This window comes from Pituophis catenifer, unplaced genomic scaffold, assembly GCF_029215685.1.
Source record: "Pituophis catenifer annectens isolate HBS135680 unplaced genomic scaffold, rPitCat1.0.hap2 SCAF_3, whole genome shotgun sequence".
NCBI classification, from domain to species: Eukaryota; Metazoa; Chordata; class Lepidosauria; order Squamata; family Colubridae; genus Pituophis; species Pituophis catenifer.
In genome coordinates, this window is record NW_027256883.1 from 45,445,769 (window position 1) to 45,472,703 (window position 26,935).

Sequence of the window (26,935 nt, forward strand, 5' to 3'; positions counted from 1 at the left end):
TAGGTTTCACCCTTTGATACTGGTGCTCCTTATTGGGGCGGGGGGTAATTCAGATCCTCTATCTGTACCAGATAGAATTCCTTTTATCTCAACAGAATACATTCTAGCTGAGTAGAACCTCCTTGATGAAGCATCAGCTTGATGAATCTTCTGGTTCAGAGTGATAGGATTTTTCTTTCAAAAAAGGAAAGTAAGAGAATGATAGAAATACTGTATAACAAAGTATAGACTTACATTAATTTGTGAATTTCTCTTTACCAGAAAGAGTGAAAATATTATATGTAGGCAGGTAATCAACTTGAAACCACACATTATAAGTTTGCCACCCAACAACAGTGAATAGGAAGGAGATACAAATAGGTTTGCCATGATCATAGTCTTCAGTGACCTGGTTCCCACATAAAATGGATTACAAAACAGATGGGGAAACAGCTGAATTATATTGGACTACATCAGTAACACCGTGGTTGTGCAACCAAACAACCACGGTGTTTGGTTGCACAACCAAAAATTATCTGCCTGAATCACAAAACAGGAATTTGTGATGTATAATTTTTAAGTTAGGAAAGAATAGGAAAATATAATTTTCTCTAAAATTAAATGTAAATATGATTGAAACCATTTTAGTTTTGAAGGATCTTTAAGAAGAATAGCAATGAATTTTCATGGATGAAAACGGATAATGTAAATATATACCTAAAAGAGGTATATATTTGTACCTTTACAAATAGGTATATATTGATAAATTTCTATGAAAATGTTCGGGAGGTTGGGAACTCTGATAAGTATGTTTGCTTCTGATGATATGGGGATGACTCTGTATTATTAGTTTCATAAGCCCGTAAGTCTAATTTAAGTCACATTAAATTAACTAATTGGTTTGTATAGGACCAAATTGGATACAAAATAATGCTATTTTCCAAATGAAACTAGGTTCTGCTAGCTGATTCACAGTGTATTTTAAATTCCCCTTTTATAGATTATATTTAATATTGATCTTTAATATTTATATTTCAATATGTATGAAAAACATGATGTAACAATGAAGGCTTTCTTTGAACTGCAGTACTTAAAAGGAGAAGGCTTTCATGGTTCTTTGTAGTTTCCCGAGTTGGTGAAATATAGTATATTTTTTCACACACAAATTTTTCTGGGAAAAAGGACCCTGATTTATTAAAAAAAATTATGTCACAATCTACACTTTCATAAAAATGGTTACTTAGTACAATACACTGTATAGTGACAGAAGGATTGTTAGAATTTACCTTGGCTCAATGTATCCTTGGTCCTGTTTTGCATCCTCTTCTTTGCTAGGGGCAGGGTGGGGAGTGAGACGTAAAGTTGAGGGGTTTCAATAGAAGCTGAAGACGTACATAAAGTATGCTAATCTGACTGCTGTTGTGACATTCATTAATGTCCCATCATTCCTCTGAAAGCTCAGTGTGGATTTTTCCTAATTCTATTTCCAAAAGACTTAGTGAGATGGTTGGATTGAGGTGAAAGGTACTTATCCACCCAATCATATACAGATAGCATCTTTTTATGGGCTGGGGTTTATTTAATATTTTGGGGAAAGAATAGGGGCATAGGCCCTATTATTGTTCCTTTCCATCAATATTTTGTGAGGATTTAGTTTAGTTTTATTAAATTTGAGGGTTTGCTTCGTTTTTTGAGTTATTTTAACACTAGTTTTAAGTCTAGTTTAGATTTTAAATTTCAAATCTAGTTTAGAGATTCTACTACAGTTGTACAATTTCCTCAATAGGAAGAAAATCATGTTTCTGATTTTTAGCAACTGTAGATATATCTGACTTGCAAAGTAGCAACTTAGTTGTAATAATGCATAGCAGTGTATAAAGCATTTCTTGTAAATTCTGTAATCATTATAACAGCTCAAAGAGTATTCAGCTTTGCCTAATATTGTAGATTGCAGGGCAGAATTGACAGGAAGTGGCCTTGTAATATATCTATTGCAGGGATTAGATTAGATTAGATTAGATTAGATTAGATTAGATTAGATTAGATTAGATAAAACTGTGAGCTCAAATTTTAGTTTCTACAGTGTACAACCTAAAGGATTATAGTTGAAGATTAATTTACTTTCATCATTAATCAAATATGACTTAAACTTTAATCTCTTTTTGTAGGAGAACCTATAGATGGTCTTCGAGAGAGTGATTACCTATTGATTCATTCATGCCGACAGTGGACAACTATTACAGCTCATAGTCTAGAGGAGGGCCATTACGTCATAGGGCCGAAGATAGAAATTCCAGTGCATTATGCCGGTAAGTGTAGCTTCAGTTGTGGATTTCAGAAAACTGAATAGCTCAGTTTATCAGCTACAAAAAGACTACCCCTGAAAGAAACCATGACAACAATTTCAGCAAAATAAGATCTATAGAAATACTGTAGTTTATCTCTACAGCAGAAATATTTGATATGCTTCTGTTAAAAGTTTCACTGACTGCTGAAAGAAAATAGTATGTGTCTTATGCAAAGCTATTACAACGTACAACAAAATTTTGCTTCGGGAACACTTATGGATATATCTTACAGATTTTGGGCTATTAAATATGAACATAAACTCAGATTTAGCCTATCACATACCACCATTTTATAGAAATTTGTTTTTACAAGTGGCAATGTACACTTTCAGTACCTTTTGGCAATAGGCTGCATATATAAAAGAAACATATTAAAACATGGAGCTGTTGTTGAAGCACATCCAGTACATTAATCATCCAATATCTGTGGAGATCTAAAAGTAGTGTGGCTCTACTGTTTGGAATGCAGCTCAGATATACCAAGCACTGTTGTTATATATGTGAATGAGACAGCCTTGCAAAAGAGTTGCATTATATAAAAAAGAATTTGGTTCCAGGACAGAAAAACATGAGATATGAAACACTTGTTGACCCAAGAAAGATATGTTTGCTTCTACTTCATATAAAACTTGGATTGATAAAAAATGTGAAGGTGATGAACAAGGAAGATTCTTGTTATTTGAGACAGATGTTTCCAAGAATAACTGATGCCACAATTAAGGGAGGCATTTTTTTTGGTCCACAGATCAGATACATCATCAATGACAAATGGGTTGAAGATCTGTTAATGGGGCCAGAAAAAATGCCTGGAAAGCATTCAAGAATGTCTTTGAGAATTTTCTTGGCAATTACAGAGCACCAAACTACATTCAGCTGATTGACAAACTTCTTACAGCATATAAGACATTGAAGTGCAATATGTCACTGAATATTCATTTTCTGCATTCAGACTTAGCCTCCTTTACCAAAAATCTAGATGTAGCCAGCAATGAACATTTATTTTATTTTTTATTATTCATATTATTCGTGGTGAAAGTTTTCACCAGGACATTGCCACAGTGGGAAAATGGTGTCATGGAAACTGGAATCCATCAATGTTGACAGGCTCTTGTTGTACCCTGCAATGAAATGCATTAGACATTGAGTACACACAAAAATCAGCAGCAAAACACTTTTAGCCCTCTTGAGCTCCTGCTGTTTTTACTTGGAGTTGGGGACTTTCTGGAACTCTGACACGTGCTAGAAACATTATTTAATTAAATACATTATAATCACTAAAAGTTAATTCATTTTTCTCAAGATTCCTATGTAATGTTATCATTCTGAAATTATAAGTGATTCAGTTTGATCATAAAAAGTTTTTCAGGAAGCAAAATTTTTGAAAAAAATTATTGCACAGCAATCAGAGGTCATTGTAAAAAATGGTCAAGATCCAGCTATATTGCATTTAAAATGTTTATCTAAGGACATGGTACCCTTCTTCTATTAGTTCTCCATATGAACTGTGGAAAAGGTGTCAGCAGAGGACATATATTTATTGATTGGTTCTGTTGTAAACAAGTATTGGGTAGGTAGCCTCTTCCAGTGTACTTTGATTGTCCTTAATATTTGTGGGGTGACTAATGCAGATAGGGTGGAGGCAGTCTATAAAATTTTATTGGGTTTATGGAATAAGACTGGACTTTCTTTTTTAAAAAAGCCTTTTTTAGGGTATACATTACAATTTTAAGTTTTCTCCTTTCAAAGTGGAAGGATATTTTGTTATAATTTTCAACAACCACAGACAAAGGTGTACCTGGGATTGTAAAAAATTGTTCAGTGATAGTAAATTGCATACCATTTCTGTACTAATTACATTACTTAAAGTTCATCCTGATCTTTTCTTTCTAGCAAACTGCAGGAATCCAGTGCTCAAAGGTTCCTTTTCAAGGCAGACCTATTGCACTGTCCTCCCACAGATTTAATTTTCTTTCATTTCTTAGGCAATTGAGCCTTTTTTTACTACTATAAACTTTGTCAGCCATATATATCTCTGCATTTGTTCTTAAAGACAAACACATTCAAATGGCAGCCCACCCTTTTTCTACTATCTTTCAATAAAAATATTGTATTCCCACTATTTAATAAAGGGCAAAAATATCAGTAATTCCAAAAAAGACCATGTTTTAGAAGATTACAGATTACAGGTGGAGAAATTGTGCAGGAAGAAAGAGTAAGGGTAGGTTAAGTTTCATGGCAGAAGGAAGTGGCTGGAGAAAGAGAAAGAGATGAGATTGGATTTACCATCAGGAGAAATGGTATTAGAAGGGAAAATTTGAAGACTGGTTGATACAGCAGCAAACCAGAGACCTGAGACTGTGGTTGGTACCCGCCTCTCCCCAAAGAACTCTATCCTCTGAAGAGCTGCATAAAAGCAAATGTGGTAGAAAAGATCAAACCACTAAGTCTGGACTACCAGCAATTGATGAGAGTCTTGACAGTTCCTGCCTCAAATTTGAACAGCTGGATGAGGCTTATGCCATAAGTTAACATTGGGTCCCCTGGGAATGTGTGCTTGAGTAAGGCTACTTCAAGACTTGCTGGCCTGATTGAAAGGCAAGGAATGACTGGGAGAGCTCTTTCTAGGTTTAGGTTTAGGTTTAGGTTTATTTGATTTGTATACCGCCCTACTCCCGAAGGACTCAGGGCGGTGAACAGCCAACAATAAAATACATAAATACAAAAAATTTAAAAACAGATAAAATCAAATTAAATCATTTTGGCCCAGACAGATTAAAACACCCCAATCTATCTTATATTGACCAGGGGCCCTTCTCTAGAGGTGATAGGCTATGAATGCCTCTATATGAAATTGGGTTGTAGGACTAAATTGGGATCATGTGGCATCTTGCTGTATGGCAGAATGCTAACCTGAGTTCTTAGACCTCAGTGCAAGATTGGTTTTGGAATATCAGTGTCTATTGACAATGGAGTATTTAGTATCCATTATTGTATAAGGAGATTGATTTCCAGTGGTCTTGTTTAAGAAAATCCCACTCTCCTTCTGGGAGTAAGATGCAGGGAAGTTGTCTTATTGGCTGCCAGGAGATGTGCATGCAATACTTACCAACAAAAGTGCTATTCTCCCAGATTCCGTGAGTCCTTCCTGGATCTGGAGGTCCTGATGGGAGTAACTCTTAACCTTATTACTTAAAGGACTGACTACTTCAATTCACTTACTATAGACTGTCTATGCAGACTAAGACTACCTTAAGGTACCATTGATGTAAAATGCAGTGCCTGCCTATTGCTTTCACATTATGATTAGTTCTGCGTGTTGCACTGGTTTTCAGTAAGCTTCTGACCAGAAGTTGAAAAACTGCTTTTAACCTACACAACCCTTAGTGGCTTGACACCCAGGTACCTTCAGGACCAGCTTCTTCCAGTAGAACTGGTTTCATTTTTTCTTCATTCTTCTTGAATTGGGCTGTTGAGGTTTTCTCAGCATGTGGATTGCAGGGAAATGGCTAGGAAGTAATATTGAATCTTTGATTCACCCAGGTGCAATAATCTCCATCTGGAAAATCACGAATTCTGTCTTCAGGGAGGCATTTAAGACGGAACTTTTCCATAGCATTTTAATGCCTAAGGTTGTTGGATTGCAGATATCAGTGTTGATAAATGTTTTCATAATTGATTTATTTTATATATTTGGTTTTATATGGGATGTTGTAAATCCACAGAGTCTTTGTGGATTTGGCAGTACATCAATATCTTAATAACACACTTTAAATAAATGTCTATTTAAAGAGTTCTTCCACCAAGAGTCTTTATAATTTGATAATAATGTAATAAATTACCTTACATTTGTTTAAAACAATGTATATCATCTCAATTTAAATTCAAGTTTAAATTTAAAACAAAGGGTTTTTCTAGATCAGTACCTTAAACACGTAAAGATACAGTGCAAAAAAAATACTATTACATATTACTTCTTTTTTCAGAACAATGTGATTTCTTTCAAACTCATAACAAATCGGCTTAATTTGGAATGACAGGACAAAAATGTTTATTCTGAGCAGAATAAACTTAAACATTTCAAATGTTCTGGTCTACCTACACTTTCATCTTTCATCTCAAAGCCACAAAAATAGATAAGATAGTATCTTATGTTGACTGGTACTTACCCCTTAACCTAACCGATCAACCAAGGAGATGGTTTTTATTTTTTCTTATTAAAAAAATCAATTAATAGAAATTGCATTTTTAGCAGGACTGTGTGCTTTGTGTTTCCTGACTGCCTGTTGGATACAATTACTTTTTTTCAATATATTTTGGTGCTGGCAGATTTATATTTTATTTTAGGTATCCTTAGCTACCTTAGGTTACTATCATTTGGACACTTCTTTGGAGAAACCAAATGTCATATACTTTGTTTTATATTGCCAATGCAATATAATTGGTAATGGTAATGAAAAATTACCATTGGTAATGAAAAATTAAAGATTCATCTAATGCAATTTAGCGTACTTAAAGTTGATGTTATTTGTTCCCTTAAGATAATAGATAAAGTATTTAAAGCTGTGTAGTAGCCAGATGCAAAACAGGCAAGATGTTTCAGAACCTACCCTCACTGTGCCTGTTGAGAATTCCTTAAAAGGAGCGACACCTTTTCCTGGGTTGGCACTGTAGTTACAGGGTTTAGAAAAATATTTTGAGTTCAGGTGGAATTATGGATATGTTGATAGGATGCAGTCGAGTATTGCCACCTCCTTAACACCTTTGTAACTCAAACATATATTTCCCTGAGTCCATGTAGCTACTTTGCAATCCCAGAAAAGGGCAAGATTCATTACAGGAGCTGCTAACAAGTATGAGGGTGCCAGTGGTGGGATTCAATTTTTTTTACTACTGGTTCTGTGGGTGTGGCTTGGTGGGAGTGGCAGGGGAAGGATACTGTAAAATCTCAATTCCCTCCCGATCAGTTGGGACTCAGGAGGCAGAGAATAGATGGGGGCGGGGCCAGTCAGAGGTGATATTTACCGGTTCTCCGAACTACTCAAAATTTCCGCTACCGGTTCTCCAGAACTGGTCAGAACCTGCTGAATACCACCTCTGGAGGGTGCCCACAGTGAATCCAAAGCATCTTTAGTCATTCCACATCTCTAATGAGAATCACACTTTAAAATGAAATCTAAAATATTGCATGTAAAGCCTCATTTGTTTGGGTTTTTTTGTATTGTATCCACTGTCCACATTTGTTAAGGAGTGAAATTCTAGTGTGGGAATTACTTTGTTGTGAAATAGTTCAGGGGATGTTTACTATCGGTACACAGCATTTTGAACAAACAACTATTTATCTGCTTAATGTCCCAAGGCAGACTTGTGTGAGGGTGACTGATTTTGTCAGTCTTCAGGCCAGGCACAGCTGTTAAACTGAGGCTGACGTTCAAGAGCATATAAGAAGAGAAATTTCCAGTTTACAATATCTAGATAATTTGCTTTATTAGAGACAAAAGATGTGCCAAAAATCTGCCTACTATAAAATACAGTTATCAAGCCCTTTATATAAGAGTGCCCATGTTTGTAGGAGAACCGTGTGAGTTTACTATGGCAAACAATCAGGAAGAATCCAGCAGTACTTCTTTCAACTAACCACTTTTGTTAAAAGGCATACATTTTTTGCAAGCTTCAGCTCAGTTCATTAGAAGCATCGTCTTTTATAGGATTTGAATTGGGATGAAGGCTTTAATTCTTTAACATTTTTTTCTTTCTCTATTCTGAAAAGGTGTTGACTTTTTCTTCCCCAATATTGAGACTGTGATGAATATTCTCCATATTTATGCTGTGGTTCTTTTTGGCTTGAGCAGCACTTATTGTTACTAAACCAGCTTCAGCCATTACAGATGATAGTATCCTTTTACTTAGAGACAACCCAGCTTTAAGAGTGTTTCATTCGATTCTCTATTCATGTTGGAAATTTAAGAATGTGACTAGAGCTCTTTAGTTGAACTTACATCCTTATTCTCCTTGTTGCTGAAGAGTAGAAAAGTTATACTGATTGAAATTAAATAGTGCCGAGGTTGCTCTGAGGTAGAATATTACATGGATCACTCCCTTCCTCCCTCCCTCCCTCCATGTGTGTGTGTGTGTGTGTGTGTCTGTGTGTCTGTGTGTGTGTGTGTGTGTGTGTGTGTGTGTGTGTGTTTCAGAAACCTTAACATTTAAGACAGTGGATGGAATTAGGCTGCTTTCTTTTTAAGGCCAACAAGGGAGTGTACATGTTGTTTATAGACTTGTTCCATTGTTGATTATATCTGGTTTTTTGTTATAGAATTTCTAAATTATACATGTACATATGTTTGGAAAACATCTGGAGTCAAATTCTGCATTAGATTCCAGACGCATAAAAGCTGGAGCTGGGCTTGCTGCCAGATAAGGGCAAGGTCTGTCACAAGATGTCTCTCTTCATTTTTTATTTATTTGTTTGTTTATAATCAATTATGCCACTGTTAATACACACACACACATATAATCCTGAGATTAGAAATTATGTGAGAAATATGCCTCCCGCATTTCAGAGCAGTGGTGGGTTGCCCCCGGTTTGTACCGGTTCTATAGAACTGGTAGTAAAACCGGCGGGAGGCTCCGCCCACCGACCCCGATGTCATAAAAATGCTTCTGCGCTTGCACAGAAGAGCAAGCAAGCGAAGCGAGTGCGCACACGCGGCTCCACTACAAAAGTAAGTAGAACCCACCCTGGTTTCAGAGCATTATCTTTCATTGAACTTAAGAACAAATGGCATTATGTTTGCATCAATGGCCTCAGCAGTAACTTTTATCAAATCTTCCTTATTTCTTACAGTTTCTGAAGTGAATGATGGGAAATGACTGTCCATGAGTATGGTGTTCATTATTCTAGGGCAGAAGTTCCCAAACTTTTTCAGTTCATGATAAAAACAAAAAACAACCTGCTAACACTCGTGTTTATTAAACAATTGGGTCCAAACAACTTAATAACTATTTAAATTCTGACAAAGCAGTCAGTTGAAAAAAATCTAGATAAATTAAAAGAAAATAATATTTTTATATCATGCTTAAATAACCACATTTTTTTTTACTAACAGGTTCTATATGCCTGTTGTGTAAATGCACAGCTTCTCAAATCTTTGAACCTTGTTTCTTGTTCCACATTGATTTTTGCTTGATACTTGCTGTTTTTCATAGCAACTAGCGAAAACCTGGCTTCACAAAGAAGTACGTCACAAATGGATGTTGCAAAACCCATCTTCGTAAATGGAGTTGCAAAAATTTAAAATATCCCACAGTGCCTCTGTGACTTCACTGTGGCACTCTGGAGCATTATGGCACAGTTTGGGAACCTCATAAAGAATATATCTTGTTTTCTTTCTTGCATAGCATAATGCCTCGGGATATATTGGAAGTATGTACCCGATATGCAATCAGTGCACGTCCTATCATGTTACTTTTATGAATATTTCTAAATTTCTCCTTTTGCAACTTCTAATTTGCTAGCTAAATTTGAATGTATGTCAGACATAGATTGAAGAAGAGTAGTGATGCTGATTGGTTCAAGATAACTACCATATGAAGTTTTCACAGTAACTTCCTGATGACTTCTGGCAGGAACAGGGTATCTCTGGCAGTATAGTGCATGCACACTGGCTCTTCTTGACCTTTTGATGGCTTTTGATACCATTGACCTTGGTATACTTTTGGGTCAGCTTTGGGAGTTGGACATGGAGGCCAGAGTTATGTGCTGCTTCACCATCTTCCTCCGAGACTAGTCTCAATCAGTGTAGATAGGGAGCAAGAGGTTGTGCCCACAGCCACAGCTTTGTGGGGTGCCACAGGATTTGGTGCTCTTTCTACTCCTTTTTAATATCTCCATAAATGGATTCTCAGATGAAATAATCCATTGCCACTGGTTGAATATCAATATCAAGAATATCAATATTCTGATGATACCCAGGTGTATTCTCTGTCCCAGGTCAAGTAAGCAATGCTGTAGATGTTCTTTCACTGTGCCTGGTAACTGGGTGGGTCTGGATGGGGAATAGGGCCCAGATGAGCCCTTATAAGATGGACTGGCTGTGGATTGGAGGAGAATTTACCTGAGAACTTACTATGTTTATTCCTGCATGGGGTTGCACTGCCCATAGAACTGGTATGTAATCTGTAGGCTCTCTTGGACACGCAACTTCTGCTAGAGGAGCAGGTAGTAGCTGTGACTAGGAACCCTTTGCTTAGCTTTGTGTTGTGTGCCAATTACACCCTTTCCTAGATTGAGAACCCCTTCTTTTAGTCACACAGTCTATGTAGAGCTATTCTTAATTAGTATGGAAGCTGTGACTGGTGCAGAATGTTGTGGTATGAGCAATTCTGGGCATTCCCAAGGTTGCACTTGTAGCATCTCTGCTAAACAGTCTGCCTTGGGTCCCAGTTTGCTTTCAATTCAAGGTGTTGGTTATCTTTAAAGCCCTTCATAGCATGGGACTAGGCTACCTGACAAATCCAATCACATCATTCCATTCCACCCAGTCAGGCAAGAAGGTATGTTGCAGATCCCATTGGTTAAAGTATTTTGACTGGCTTAGATCCAAGAAGAAAGCCTACATCTCCATCATTCTTGCCCTTTGGAACCTCTTTCCCCCAGAAGTGAAGCATGCCCCCACTCTTCTGGCTTTCCAACTAGCTCTGTCACCTGTTATAGAGGTCAGAGTGTAATATGTGACCTTGGGAGATGGCTTGTGACATGAGGGTAGTCACACCATCTGTTTAAACTTGTAATATCTTAATTTTAACTTTAATTCTGTTTTAATTGTGTTGCATTTTTATACCACTTTTATTTTGATTGTAAACTGCCCAGAGTCACTTAGGTGGGATGAGTGGTGTAGAAATGTGATAAATAAATAAATAAAATATGGTTTTATCTCAGGGGTGGGTTCTACTTACCTTTACTACCGGCTTGCATTGCGCCCACGTGCGCTCTTCTATTTCTGTGCGCGCTCTTCTGTGCATGCACAGAAGCTTCTGCACTGCGCGGATCACCTATGATGACGTCCGGGTCAGTGAGCGGAGCCTCCTGACGGTTTTACTACCGGTTCTTGTGAACCGGTCCAAACCAGGAGCAACCCACCACTGTTTCCTCTTAATTGTAAATTTAGCTATTTAACAAACACAGAATATATTATGTATGAACTCTTACAATATTTGTTACTTTTAGCCTCTCCTTTCCTGATGTCCCCTCCCCTATCCCAGATACAATACTTAACAGTTTCTAGCTGGCAAGAACAGTAGTAGATCTTAAACATCTGGACAGCAGGTTGAGGAAGGCTGGAGCAGATCATTTCAGCTTCTTAGAAATGTAACTGAGTAGAATGTTATAGGAATCAAATTTCCACTGAAAGAAATGGCTGGCTACTGAGACAGAAGTTTGGGATTTTTTTCCGCAACATCATGGGACTTCCATATATGAATTATATTTCAGGGCTAATCTACTGCTGTTCTGCTGCCTCCAAGTGAGAAGGATAATTTCTGTGTCAAATAAATAATACTTGGGTCAGGGCAAAAACTTGGCAAGGAATTGTGTGTGAGAGCCAAAGTAATCTTCTACAAAGATCACTTTAACAGCCAAGCTTGAAAAAGCAAGAAGGGAGAATCTGTGAGTGGGAGGGACAAAGAGGAAGAGTGAGACTCCACAGCTGTGTTCCAGCTGGCTAGGATTGCCATGGCCCTTGGATGGGGGAGAAGTCAACTTCTAAACGTTTTGCTTCCTCTGCCATCTTGTTTCGGGGCCTTTAACACAGCTACTAAAAGTAACCCTCTGTTATTTCATCTGTTGATCGGCTTATCCTTGTCATTACATTTGCCTTATTGCTATTCTTATCCATTGATACAAAATTATAAAACTAAAATATATCCACACTTTTTCTTTCTCCCTCTTCTTTCATCTGTTCTTTTCAAAGAACTATTTGAAAGATTATCAGCCTGCACTAACTTGGTGCTTTTGGAAGTAATTGGAGTTCTGGTCAAACATATCTTGAAAGCCCCCAGTTGGCTGCTTGTATATATTTAACATTTTTTGTGGTTGGTCTTTGAGAGGAAAAGGAATAGATTCATCTCCTTGATTCAGGAAGTGAACAAAGGTGGACTATTGGTTCCCATTTATCTGTATCACAAGGGCCTGACACTTCAGACTATTAATCAGGAACAGCTTATAGCCAAGTGCTCTGTTCCAGATTGTGTCCGGTATATCTCTTTGCTAATACACCTTTTTCGGGTTCCTTTCTTTGTCATATTACCACCATTGGTGGCTCTTTCTCTATTTCATTCTACTTAATCCCCAAATATTCTTTTTTCATTTACTGACTCTGGTTTTTCTTTATTTTTGTTTTCATGGCAGATGCTCATTTGCTACATAAATCTTTGGGTTAATCTGTGTGTGTGTGTGTGAGAGAGAGAGAGAGACAGAGACAGATAGAAAGAGAGAGAGGGGTGGGGTGGGGTGGGAGGGAGAGAGAATAAGAGTGTGGAGATTGATCCTACTCCATATCTTGAGTAGATGAATTTAAAAACAATATTTTATCCAGATTATCCAGATTTCAACAGTAAGCCATCATTGCCTTTTGTCATGCATTTCCCCTTTTTTCTTGGAGGTGGATTTTTGTTGGGATGGCTTCTGAGTTTGGAAATTATTGTAGTAATGATGGTCTCCATAGGAACTCCAAAATAATTTTGATAGGGAAAAGTATATGCTGTCCTTGGTTGCCAATTATATTCATTTGGTTAAGAAGGATTTTTAAAATGACTGTTAAGTATGTACTATATTTGAGGCTTGCTGCTATAAGAGGAAGGTGCTGAAAAATCAATCTATCTATCTATCTATCTATCTATCTATCTATCTATCTATCTATCATCTATCTTGTTGGATTAAGTCATTCTATTTAACATCCGCACAGATGTTCAGAAATATGTGTGGCTAGGTTTAGAAAATGCTGGTAACTGTGGTTGGAATACCTCAATCAGCATCCTCCCTGTGGAAACCAAAAGCAGTTCATGTCTGGGAACCAATGCCAGTCACGTCAGCCTTACTTATTAAAGCAACTGACATCATAGATTTCTCAGACTGTGACTGAATTGTGGTACCAGGCGATGTCTGTTGCTGAACTGAAGCTTGCTGCTTGAGCAATTTGTGAACAAATGCTTATTGTGTACATTATTCATAATATACAGTCACAGAAAACTAATTGGTATATATGTATGGAAGAGCACTCCATTTCATTGTGAAAAGCAAGTAATGAAAAATAAATTACTCTGAAAAAAGTGTTCATGTAATGTGCTGGGTGTTCTCAGTTAACTTGAATTAATGTCTAAGTAAAGCTTATCTTCTTGTCACTATAATAAAAATTACATTACACTATATAGAGCGGAAGAGCCTGAGGAAAAACTATGATCTTGCTTGATTAATAGATAATAATAGATGAGAAACTAAAGAAATACTGAAAGTTTTGGCCTTTCAAAGTTCTACCAAAAGCTGCTTATAGTGAGCTGGTGGGGTCTGCTGGCCATAAAAATGTACCTTGCAACTCTAGCAGTTGCCACAGTTGGTTTCCTGCATTAAAATTCTTAAAAAGAAAAGTCACCTTGTTGATACTGAAGTCATTCCAGTTTTTCAAGAAACTTCCAGTTTTATTGCATTTCTAATATAAAAGAACAAACTAGTATTAATTTACCAAGTTGGATGAGAAAAACATATGGCACCGGAATTAGTAATAAGACTCCACTCCATAGTGGGCTGGTCTTTCAGTTGAATGATAAAAAAAACCCAGGTGCTTTATTTTTTTTTATTCTGATTTTAAAGGGGAAAAATAATGTCATAAGAGAGCTGGGAACACAGACTGCAGATACATCTACAGCTACAGAAAAATATAATGAGTGTCTATTGAAAAGCAATCCTCATAGAAAACATGCTTCTATATTTTCAGCTTAAATTTCTGTAATTAAGGTCCTTTGAGTTGTAAACACATTGAAAATAATGGGCAATCAGCAGGATTCAGTATGGAATTGTTCACATCGCAATGAACATTACAGGTAGTCCTCAATTTATGATTGAAATTAAGGCCAGAATTACAGCTATAAGTTATGTCTATCATTAAGTGGATGACCACATGTCTGCACCTGATTTTATGAACTTTTTGTGGCTGTTGTTAAATAAAGTGCTCATAATCATTAAGCGAACACTGGAGTTGTTAAGCAAATCCATTGTCCATAATGGGCATTTGTACTGGAAAGTACAAATACTTGATAATCAGTTGTTTCTTATTAAATGTAGCATTAAGAGGTGACACAAGGTTTAGCACTACCATGATTTCACTGCAGAAACAAAATTAGCTGAATCAGCAGCTATAGCAGTAGCATTTAGACTTATATGCCACTTCACAGTGCTTTACAGCCCTCCTTAAGCGGTTTACAGAGTCAGCATATTTGCCACCAAAAATCTGGGTCCTCATTTTACTGACCTTGGAAGGATGAAAGGCTGTATCAACCTTGAGCCTGGTGAGAATCGAACTGCCAAATTGCAGGCAGCAGAAATTAGCCTGCATTACTGAATTCTAACCACTGCACTACCGCAGCTCTTTTATAGAATTTTTGAATCATGGGAAGAAATTATTCAATTTTATTGGTGAGCCCCACCTGAAGAATTGAGTCACCTCACTCTAATGAGGACTCAGTGAAACTGTAATAAGTTCAGACAATAACAGTGAAACTGACCGGGGACTAGAAACTAAGTCCTATGAAAAAAGTTGGCCACAGTTAACTTTGAGATTACAGGCAGTCCTCGAGTTATGACCATAATTGAGCCTAGCAATTCCAATTCCAATTGTAAAGCAGGTCACCATATGACTGGACATGATTTTACAACTTTTTTTGCAGTGGTCATAAAGTGAGTGCAGTCTTTATTAAGTAAATGAATGGGATGAGTTTTGCCAGAAACTGAAAGTAAATGTTGGTTTCTGGAAAAACTGTTATAAAACGCAGTCACTTGACTATGAGACACTGCAAATGATGTAAATGTGGGCCAGTTGCCAAGTGCCCAAAGCACGGGGAGACAATTTCAGAACTTCAAAATTGATTTATAAGTCCCTTTTGGGACGTTGGTCATAACTTTGGTCACTAAGCAGCAGGTCCTAAATCGAGAACTACCTGCAAATGAATCTGTGGGTGGACATTGATATCTCTCATCAGATATCTAAAGCCATGTGCCATTTACAAGAAATAGATTTCCCTCTGGAAGTTAGAAAAAAGAACATTATAAGAGCAACTGATAATACAGTGACTTGGAGATTTTGAAGTGACACTGGATATTTTGAAGTAGAGAATATACAGCCTTTGGTTAGGAAAGAGTTAATAGAGATTCCTGCACCAAATCGGAGTTGAACTTTATGACCTAAATGCCCTTTCCGATTCTGTGATCTCTTCCTCCCTTTTTCAGAGCTATCTAAGCGATGAACTTGAGCCAGTGCTTATCATGAGTCCTGGGAGTAGGTGGAGATTGTGGATCAACAGCAGCAAAACTGAGTGTGTAAAATGCATTTCTTTGCTCTCATAACATACAACAGTGGTATTATATTTCTGGGATTAGAAGGCAAAGTTCAGAGGAAATGCCTTCCTTTATCATACCACCCACTCCCACTTCTCCAACAAGGTTGATTTCTAGTTCTGTTATTGGCCTCCTGCCATTCTCCATTATTATTATTATTTGGGCTATCTGAGTTCATTTTTTTTCTTGGCAGTCTTGGTCAGTTTAATTCTTGAATTAATTTATTTTTATCTGGTGGGGGGGGGACCCATTCTAATTTACAATCACAGAGACATCTTCCCTACCATATATTATGTTGTTGTTGACTAAGCTTTTTCATGAAGTAAATTTAAATCCAAAGAGACACATTAAGAAATTACTTTCAGAAATTGACACATAGTCTACCTGATCTAAGAAAACAGCATCTATTTCTTTTTTTCTTTTTTTTTTTCTCTCTTACTTTTTTATTTTTTCTTCTTTTTAGTTTCAAATTACAGTTTATGGAAGGTACAACTTTTTTAAAAAAAACTGACATTTCCATCTTTGTTGTCGTAAGTGGCAAGGGTAGGGAACTATTATTTGTCTCTTGATTTTTATATCATTGTATGATATTTTGACCTCCATTATCAAAAAAAGAACAAACTATTCATGCATTGAATCAGTGGTTGGCTCCCACAGGACCATTCTCTTAAGTAGAGCAGAGATCTAGTAATTCTCCAGGTAGTTGATTAATCTTCTCAGGATCTCTCACAATCACCATCACTTACATTGGCTACAGATGCTAGGAGGCAACAGTTCAGCAATCCCAACCGAAGATAAAATCCCTCCACCCCATACAGAAGTCTGTTTAAAATACTCCCATTGGCAGAAAGCCAGAACATACTTTTTGCCAAATTTCCTGTTGCCTGCAGACATCATACACAACCTCAGTTCTGGCAGATCCTGGGCAGATTATCTGGACAAAAAGGAGACAAAGTAGGGAAAATGAAGAAAACACATTTTTTTACCAGCAGGATTGGATTAAAACTTTTTTCCCAATATAATGTGTGCAGGTAATCCTAGAGTTACGACCACAATTGAGCTCCAAATTTATGTTGCTAAGTGAAACATTTGTTAAGTGAGTTTGTCCCATTTTACGACTTTTCATGCCACATTTGTTAAGTGAATCACTGCAGTTGTTAAATTAATAACACGGTTGTTAGGTGAATCTGGTTTCCCCATTGACTTTGCTTGTCAGAAGGTCACAAAAGATGATCACATGACCCTGGAACACTGCAACTGTCATAAATGTGAATCAGTTGTCAAGTATCTTAATGTAAATCACGTGACTATGGGAATACTACAATAGTCATAAGTGTGAAAAACAGTCATAAGCCACTTTTTTCCAGTGCCGTTGTAACTTTGAACAGTCACTAAGTGAACTGTTGTAAGTCAAGGACTACCTGTATTGGGTTATATATAAGAAAGCAAGCTTTAGTGTGTTTTGAATTGGGCCAGTCTCTATTTCTGTAACAAATTTGATTATTGGGAATCAGTGGTCTGCAACTCAACTGAGACATTTACTTTGTATGTCAGTTTTTAAATGTTTTTATTAAATTCTTCCATTTTAGGTTGCAACTTCATAGTTTGGTGTAGTTCTAGCATATGTTGCTATGTTACTCAGAGATATAATATTTTTCCCTTTCCATCATACTTTTGTTTAAAAAGTAACTATTTCTGTTCTGCTGTCACCCTAATGATATACTTCATGTCCATCAGGGGGAGTTTCCAACAAATCTGCCTTTCTAGAATGAAGAACACTTCTGAGAATTTGTAAGGACAGTAGGGAATTCTTTGTTGTCCTTTAATCACATTTCCAAGGCTTTTATCTTTATCAAGTCTTATTTGAGAACCAATAAATGCCTGCTGCAGACTTCTTCAATCTGATAGATGCGGACATAATCTTGACTGTTAGCCATGTCATTTAAGGTTTATAAAAATGTAGTTCAGCCAGCATCTGGAGAAAGGTTATCTTAATGAATATAAATTTGATATTTAATATGTGCTGTCCTAATGTTTTAGAAGGGAAGTATAGAATAATATTGAAGTATTCTTCATATAATATATAAATCTGTTCAACTGATTTTTTTTAAAAATTCCTTTTCCTTCAAGGCAAACCTTGAATTAATTCCTCATTTGCAAGAAATTAACAAAATTAAAATTTAGAAATAATACTATTAATTGTATTCATTTTAATGTGTGTTAAACAAAACATTGCTCTTATTAAACTTCATGAAACAATTGGTAAATGAAGAAAATTCAGAAATGTGTTAGTGTGGTTTGTATTTATTAGTGTGGTTAGTGTGGTTTGTATTTATTAGAGCAATACATGTTTAGAAGCTGCCTAATCATGGTTTCTCCTAACTAACCTCCTCCATCCCCTTCGCTTGCAACCTTCCCTGCCAACTTTCTTGGAAAGCTGGTAGAGAAGATTGCAAACAGCAACCACATGATTGCAGAGTCCTTGGTAACCAATCGTAAATGTGAACATGTTGCCAAGCACCCAAAATGTGGTAACGTGCCTGGGAGGGCAATGCATTCATTTACAATGACCAGAGATGTTTTATGGGGCATCAAGAACCTATACCGAGGCTGTTATAAATGCAAATGGTGTAGTAAATCAAGGACTACCTTCTCTGTGGAGATTCTTAGTCATCCAGGTCATGGTTGTCCCAAAGGTGCTTTTTCAAGAGGCAGCTGGATTTCTGGTTTTTCTTTGAAAATGTTTTGCTTTTCAGAGAGAAGAACTGAAGAAGCTTCTTGGATGAGAAGCAAAATATCTTAAAAGAAAAACCAGAAAGTCCAGTTGTTTCTAGAAAAAGCTCCTTTGGGTCAAGGACTACCTGTATACCAAGGGAGTGCTACTATGGAAGCAAGCTGTTCTGCCCCAGCTATGGAACCCAAGAAATGTAGCACACACAAAACTCCGAACAACTAGTTTACTACAAACACAGTCTTTTTCAAATGCAGGCTATTACTAAAAATGTCCTTAACAGTCTGCCAGAAATTCCAAAGATTAGATAAAAGCTTACAAGAGTTGGCAATTAGCCCAGAAAATTTGAAAGTTTATTAGAAACCAGGTTTGCAAGGAAAATTCACTCCCAAATGCTCAACGAACGACCGGACGAACACACGTTGTTTCCTGCAACGTTTGCCAGCTGTGTGCAAACTTAAATAGGCTAAGGGAGTGGCCAATTAGCCCCAAGCCTTACTCTTGAGGAGACCTCCTCCTGAGTAACCACTCCTGCTTTTTGGCAGCTCTGCGTGCTCGTGCATTGAGAAGAGGCTCCTCCACTTCACTCTCTTCACTTGAAGGAGCCTCTGGAGGATCTGAAGGCCCTGGCTGAATCTCTGCCTCTGGCACCACATCTTCTTCAGCCTCCTCGCTGTCCGACTCGAGCACCGGCTGCACAGGCTGCTGGCGTGACACCACACCAGCCTCCTCATCGTCAGGATCAGCCACAATCTGCGCAGGCCGCTGGCGGGCCACAACACAAGCGCCTCCATATCTTGATTAGAGTTGTGTACCAATGTTCAAAGCCTCCAACAATTAGTATTAAACAAGAGAGAAGAAAATCACAGTCCTGCTTCCCTTTTTGAATTTGAATGAAAATAAATAGAAAAAAGGCAGGTTAAGATAGTAAGGTCCACCGGTATCTTCATGAGAAGTTTGCTAAACTCCTATGAGAGTTGCACAAGACTTAGAATCTTGACTGATCCTAAATCATATTAGTATCCACATATGTATAATAACCTCTTGCTACAGATGTTTCCTTCCACTTGGTAATGAATGAGAAGGATTTATTAATTTATATATCAAGTATTCAAAGCAGCTAACAAAATTTTAATAATTGGAACAGAATTTGAAAACTTTAAACAAAGTAATATTAAAATGTAATACTATTGTCTGTTTTAATATGTTCACACCTTCACTACCTTCTATTGCTCCAAGGCTATGAAAATACATCAGACTGAGGTATGTATTTGGCCCTGGGGTCAAGTACATCTACCAATGGAGTATAGTTCATATTCTTGCCTTTTAGACTTGTGGCAGAGTTAGAAATAAATGTAATATTGCTCAGTAACCTATAATATTTTTATGTTGTGCTGCATTTTCAGCTTATAAACCTCTCGGGTTCCAACATTCCTTGTGTTCAGTTTGCTTTGATATGTTTCAAATTTACTTCCTAACATACTTTAGAGAGACACTAATGTTCAGTGATGGTTAATCAAATGAGGAAAAAAGGCACAGTCCATTAGGAAGGAAGGAATCAAATGCACATGCTCTTTCAGCTTGGAGACTTTGTAATGGTGGGGGAAGGAAATGAGAAAGGGAACATATGGAGTTGTGCTTTCCTAGGATGAAAGCGGAGTATTATACAAGGCGAAATAAAATATCGTTTAGAACATCTTAAGACATTTATCCTGGCATAGGATCAATTAAAATTTTGTCTTATGTGGCCTGCAAACTCCTACATGTCTGATTTTCTTCTCCATTATTCCGTTCCCACATACCTCTCCAACTGATGTTGCCAAGTCTTTCAATCAAGGGAGAGTTTGGTCAAAAATGAATTTAGAATAATCACATCTTAAATCATAATGTCTTCCAAAGTCTGAAATTAAAGATTTGAAGAGCCACTCTTGGAAATAATATAGTCTACCTTGATCCTTAATCCAGCTTCCCAATAGCTGGATTATATTTCAACTGTGGGGTAAAGGGAAGGGGTTCAAGAAAGGTCTACAGAGTTATTGATTATGTGCCATCAGATCAGTGTCAAGTCTAAGAAATCACATAGATTTTGCCCATGACAATCTGCTCCTAACCTGATCCTTTTGGTCTTAGAATAGTGTAGTCCATCCACCTTGATGTTAGTCATCTTCTTCTCTTTCCTTTTGCCTTTCCTAGCACTACTAAAGTGTTCTCCAGAGAGCCAAATATTCACATAATTTGTCTGAACTATAATTGGAACCTGGTCATTTGTACCTTGAGTGAGAACTCTGACTTATTTGATGACCTATTGTTTGTTTTCTTGGCTTTCCATAGTTTTCTCTGACACCAGATTTCAAAACTGTCAGTATCCTTTCTACCCTGCTTCTCTGAATTCAATTATTGCTTCCCTAGAATCTCACAGGAAATACCATTATTGTACTGTTCTGATTATTGCATTTCTTTACTGCATTTGTGTTTTTCTTGACTGCTTTTTCTTTACTGATGGTTGATCTTAAAAAGACAGAAATTATCCACTACTTCAATATCTTCATTGTCAAATTATCAACAGGTTGATGTACCTGTTGCCCTTAGTTTGCTCTTTATATTTAATTTCAGTCCCATTTTTTTCATTCTGCCTCTTGACTTTTATTACGAGAAGTTGCAGATCCTTTGCATTCTCAACTATCAAAGTAAATGAGTCATAATTAAACTATTTTTGACCAAGTTAAATTGGGCTGGAAGGGTCACTGAACAAGATCTAAGCTATTTATAAAGACAAGAGCATAGAAGAAAACCAAATAGAGGTAGGCATCAGTCTCAAATTGCTTAGCAAAGGGTAACAATCCTTTCATTTTCCTGATGTAAGGAGAATATATCAGTTGTCCACTTTGCTGGGGAAAGGAAACCAAGCACATCACTTTAGTACTTTTTCTACTTATCTGCCATCTTCTGGCAAAAGACAGGTTTGTACACAGAGGTGTTAATCCGACACATATAAAAAAGGTAACACTTCAATCACAATTGTGGCTAACATCTTGATTCTTTTGAACCTCCCCCCTTCCTATGCACATTCTTGTTTGTATATAGAGACACTAGGGAGAAGTGAGGATAATTTGCATTTTTAATGGATGTGTTTGCTTAGTACAGAGAGCAAATTGAAAAGGTAAAAGTTAGAATTGGCTAAATAATAACAAGGAGCTGTCAGTCCCTCAAGGTAAACCAGACTGGAAAACCAATGCCACGTAGATCAGTACTACTTTTATTATAAAGCTATGGTAACAAAATCTTATAGTTATGACTGTTGCCTTGGCCTTGTAGGCCTGACTGTTGCCTCTTCTTCCTCCCTTTTAAGGCCATTCCCTCTTTCCTCCACAGCAGCAGACACTGTATTTATAATAGAAATGAGATATATTCAGTTCCTCTTTTTATCACTACAGGAAGGAAGAGAGGGAGGGAGGGAAGGATACTTTTTTTGAGCTGTTGCTCATAGTTTTTTTTAAAAAAACAGAAGCATTGGATTAATATTTCTTAATGGAGAACTGCTGATGCATCTTTCCTGTAAAAATCCATGTGAGATGGTTAAAGCAGCATGCCTTTAACTAACTAAAGATAACTAAAGGTCAGCTGAATCATGCAGTTTATTTCTGAGTAAACATGTTTAAAACTGAATTCCAGCTCTAATACGATGTTCCCTATGTATATCATTGTCCAGAAATCTTCTGAAAATCTTCCCTGTGAAGTTAGATATCATGGGAGTTAATACATAGCTTGGCTTATACAGTATATGCATTTTAGAACTCTTTTGTTATATTAGATATGTGAATTTCCTTAACATGTTTTTCCTTCCAATTTTATTTTCAAAGCAGTTTTTTTTAAAAGAGTACAAAGATACCAAAAATAAACACTAAACAACAAAGTACTAAAGATAATTCAGAAATGACAATAAAAAAACAAACAGAACTAAGAAATATTGAGATAGAACCTTCCCCCAATTTATTTACACACACACACCCAGTATTTTATCTTTTTATATACACAAAACATTCCTAGAATTCCTTGTTAGAAATATTATGAAACATAATTGGAAAAATTGATTGGAATATAACCTCTGCAGTCAGTTTACACCAAGTTCATAACATAGGATGGTTGCTCAGTCTTGCTTAACTGCATATTCGAAAAGAAATACCTCAGGAATTGAGAGTATACACCAGGCATGTTTAAAACCTGAAGTAAATTTTGCTACTTTTGATAACTTCATAGCACATGATTTCTATTATGCTTGAACAATTCTTGGTTAGTGTCCTAAGTGACTTTTCTGCCCACCTGAATATACTATGTCACTCTAAAACCTTCCGTCAACTAATTTCTATTCAGTCTGGTAGTGATTGATCAAATATGCCATAATTATTCTGTTTCAATTGAAAAGTATATATAATCTACTTTCTGCCTTACTTTGCATAAAGGAAATTAAAGAATTGGTGTATTAAGGAGCATGTCAGATAAAACAGAGTATTTCTAAGTAAATGTTCTTTGGATCTATAGTATGTTTATTTAGAAACAGCTGAAGGTGCTCTTATTTATTGATGGTAAAATTAGGTTAGTAACTTTGAAAGCTTCCTAATTTGATAGCAGTTGTGATCTACATTATTTTTATTTTTATTTTTAAAAAAGTGTCTATTTGTCCTATAAATACTTCCATTACCGGTAAAGCTCTTTGATGCTTAATACCTTTTGAGAAATAAGTAAACACTTATCCCCAAGCTATTACAGTAATTTATAAAGACTGCTATTAAAAGACAAGAAAGAAGGCATTTAAAATAGAATGCATGAAAAGTGGACCTAAGGACCTTAAGAAAATAACATGATTTTCATTTTAGGAAAGATAAGTCTCGTTTTCTTTATTAGCAAAAAATCAAGAAAGATAACTTAAAGTGCTTTGGAGAACATTCCTCTATTACACTTTTTATTGTGATAGATAATTATTTAATTTTATGTTGGAGAATATATAAAGAAAAAGGCATATTTAATTTTACAGTTGGGACTCTTGCATATATTTAGCATACAGTATAAAAATTAAGGAAATAAAATAGTAATTTTTTTTCATATTTATGCTGGTAAGGCAATAAATTGAAATGGTTAGAGAAACAGAAAAGAAAGGGTTTATTTTTTCTACTGTGGTATGATTTCATCTTGAAAAAAGATGACAAAATCGCTCAGATTCGGGAATACCTGGACTCTGACTGGGTAGATTCAGGGGGGAGGACAGAGGCAGGTCTTGTGAGTATTATCTGGGAAGAGTTTGATTCTGTGACGCCCGAAGACGTGGACAGGATACTGGGCAGACTGAGCGCAGCCACATGTTTACTGGACCCGTGTCCCTCCTGGTTGGTGCTGGCCTCTCGGGAGGTTACACGAGGCTGGCTCCAGGGGATTATAAATGCTTCTTTGAGTGAGGGTGCCTTCCCTGCCGCCTTGAAAGAGGCGGTGGTGAGGCCTCTCCTCAAGAAGCCTTCCCTGGACCCGGCAGTGTTGGCAAATTATTGTCCAGTCTCCAACCTTTGCTTCATTGCGAAGGTTGTTGAGAGTGTGGTAGCGCGACAGCTCTCCCAGTACCTGGATGAATGGTTGTATCTGGATCCATTCCAGTCGGGCTTCAGGCCTGGGTACAGCACGGAAACGGCATTGGTCGCATTGGTTGATGATCTCTGGAGGGCTCGGGACAGGGGTTGTTCCTCTGTCCTAGTCCTATTAGACCTCTCAGCGGCTTTTGATACCATCGACCATGGTATCATGCTGCACCGGCTAGAGGAGTTAGGGGTGGGGGGCACCGTCCTACGGTGGTTCTCCTCCTTTCTCTCTGATCGGTTGCAGTCCGTGTTGACAGGGGGGCAGAGGTCGACCCCGAGGCCCCTTGTATGTGGGGTGCCACAAGGGTCGGTCCTCTCGCCCTTCTGTTCAACATTTATGTGAAGCCGCTGGGTGAGATCATCCGTGGTTTCGGGGTGAAGTACCATCAGTATGCTGACGACACTCAGCTGTACATCTCCACCCCGGACCACCCCAATGATGCCCTTGAAGTGATGTCCCGGTGCCTGGAGGCCGTGTGGATCTGGATGGGGAGAAACAGACTCAGGCTCAATCCATCCAAGACCGAGTGGCTGTGGTTTCTGACATCCCGATATAGTCAGTTGGTGCCATCACTGACTATTGGGGGCGAGTCATTGGCCCCCACGGAGAGGGTTCACAACTTGGGTGTCCTCCTGGACTCACGGGTGTCTTTAGAAGAGCACATGACGGCTGTGGCCAGGGGGACTTTTTATCAGGTCCGCCTGATTCACCAGTTGCGCCCCTTTCTGGATCGGGACTCATTAAATACGGTCACTCATGCTCTCGTTACTTCCCGCCTGGACTACTGCAATGCTCTCTACATGGGGCTCCCCTTGAGGAGCATCCGGAGGCTCCAGCTGGTCCAGAATGCGGTCGCGCGGGTGGTTATGGGAGCGACGTGGCGCTCTCATGTGACCCCCCTCCTGCGCGAGCTGCACTGGCTCCCGGTGGTCTTCCGGGTGCGCTTCAAGGTTTTAGTTACCACCTTTAGAGCGCTCCATGGCATCGGACCGGGGTATTTACGAGACCGCCTTCTGCTACCAATAGGCTCTCACCGACCAGTACGCTCCCATAGAGAGGGGCTCCTCAGGGTGCCGTCGGCCAAACAGTGTCGACTGGCGGCCCCCAGGGGAGAGCCTTCTCTGTGGGGGCACCTACCATCTGGAACGAGCTCCCCCCAGAGATATGGAGGATCCCGGACCTGTGCACGTTTCGTCGTGCTCTCAAAACTTTTTTATTTTCAAGTACGCTGCTCCTCCAATCCATAGATTGGGGAAGCTCTCCTCACGTTGCTGGGGAACTGAGTGCAGACTTTCTTGGCTGGCCACGCCCTCTCTGTGTCACTCCCGTCAGTCTTTCTCACTCAGTGACTGAGGGAACTTGGATTTGTCTTTAGCTCTTGTTAGATTCCTGAAAAAATCTTGGCTAGGTTGGAATTTGTTTTTATTTTAGTTTATTATTTTTGTTCCTCTCTGTGTGACTGGAGCTGCAGCGTGGGATTGGTGAAGCTGCTGGGGGAGCGATAACGTTCCTGGGGCTCCAGGGCGTTCCGCTCCTTCCCCTTTAACATTCTCCGAGGCAGCTATCCGGATTCCGACCCGGCTGGGCGGATCCGTGATCACCCTTAGCCGCCGGCGCTTCGTTGGTCTCCTGGTGAGCTGGGATAACCACGAGCGCCTCAGCTCCGACATTTCTCGGCGGCTCCGGAGCGTCTGTCTATGCCTTTGACAGGCTCTGAGGTCCAGGCTTCCCCAAGCGGTTAGTGTGCGCGATCGAAGCTGCCGGCCGCCATTTTGGATCGCCGCCGATCTTCGCAACCGGGCCGTTTCAACGCCGCCGGCTTCGCTCAATTCCTGGGCTCCCTTGGAGGCAAATTTTCAGGACCGAAGCCTCTAGCAGCTGTGGGAGTTGGCGCCCTGCACAGGCTCGTCCAGGAAGGCTAATCTCAGCCTCTTTCACTGCGGCCGCCATTTTGGAATCGCACGGACGCCATTTTAGAGCATTCCACGTGTGTGAGTAGCGGCGATTTGGGGGACAGTCTGCTATTATCTTTACGGCCAGACTGTTAAGGCCTGGAAATTGCCTGTACGCAAGGCTTTGAGGACAACTCCTCATTTAGGGGAGATTGACGCTTACTGGCCCAGAACTCCCTTTCACAACGGTTTCTTGTGTCTGACTGGCTTCGCTACAAGGTTCAATTCCTGCAGCGGCCTTTTATAATGGCGGATTTAGATTTATCATCCGATGGGGAACAGGATGTGGCTCCACCTTCTGAGATGAATCAACAAAAAGGGGGGAAAAAACGTTCTAAAACTAAACATCTGACATCATCCAAATCATCTCAAGCCGCGAAACTGGACAGTCGACACAGATCTGAATTACAGCGTCATAAGGCGCTTGAAAAGCAGTTCGACAAAGCAAAGAAAGCTAGGGATCAGTCCGTATGTCCCGCTTCTTCGACAAGGTCTGAAGCTTATCAAGACCATTCTAGTGCCTCTTCAATTTGTTCAGAGGCTTCTGGGGCCAATGTCAATCACCCTCCTCCTTCTTCCAATTTGGAAACAGTGCGTGGGGTTTCTATGTCTTTGCCTAACGTGTCCTTGTTGGAGCAGACGGTTCAATCGGATAGTTCCAGACCAGGTCCATCGGCTGCCTTTACCCCGACAGCTG

The 26,935-nt window shown here is 38.6% G+C and overlaps 1 protein-coding gene across 2 annotated transcripts in view; it reads left to right on the forward strand.

Moving 5' to 3' along the window:
• The window catches only part of GAREM1 (GRB2 associated regulator of MAPK1 subtype 1), a 76,338-nt gene that overhangs the window by 21,313 nt on the left and 28,090 nt on the right, over positions 1-26,935 (forward strand). For both annotated transcript variants that reach the window (XM_070942323.1, XM_070942322.1), the window contains exon 2: positions 2,148-2,288. In XM_070942323.1, coding sequence (XP_070798424.1) covers positions 2,148-2,288 — 141 coding nt within the window. The remainder of the gene's footprint in view (positions 1-2,147; positions 2,289-26,935) is intronic.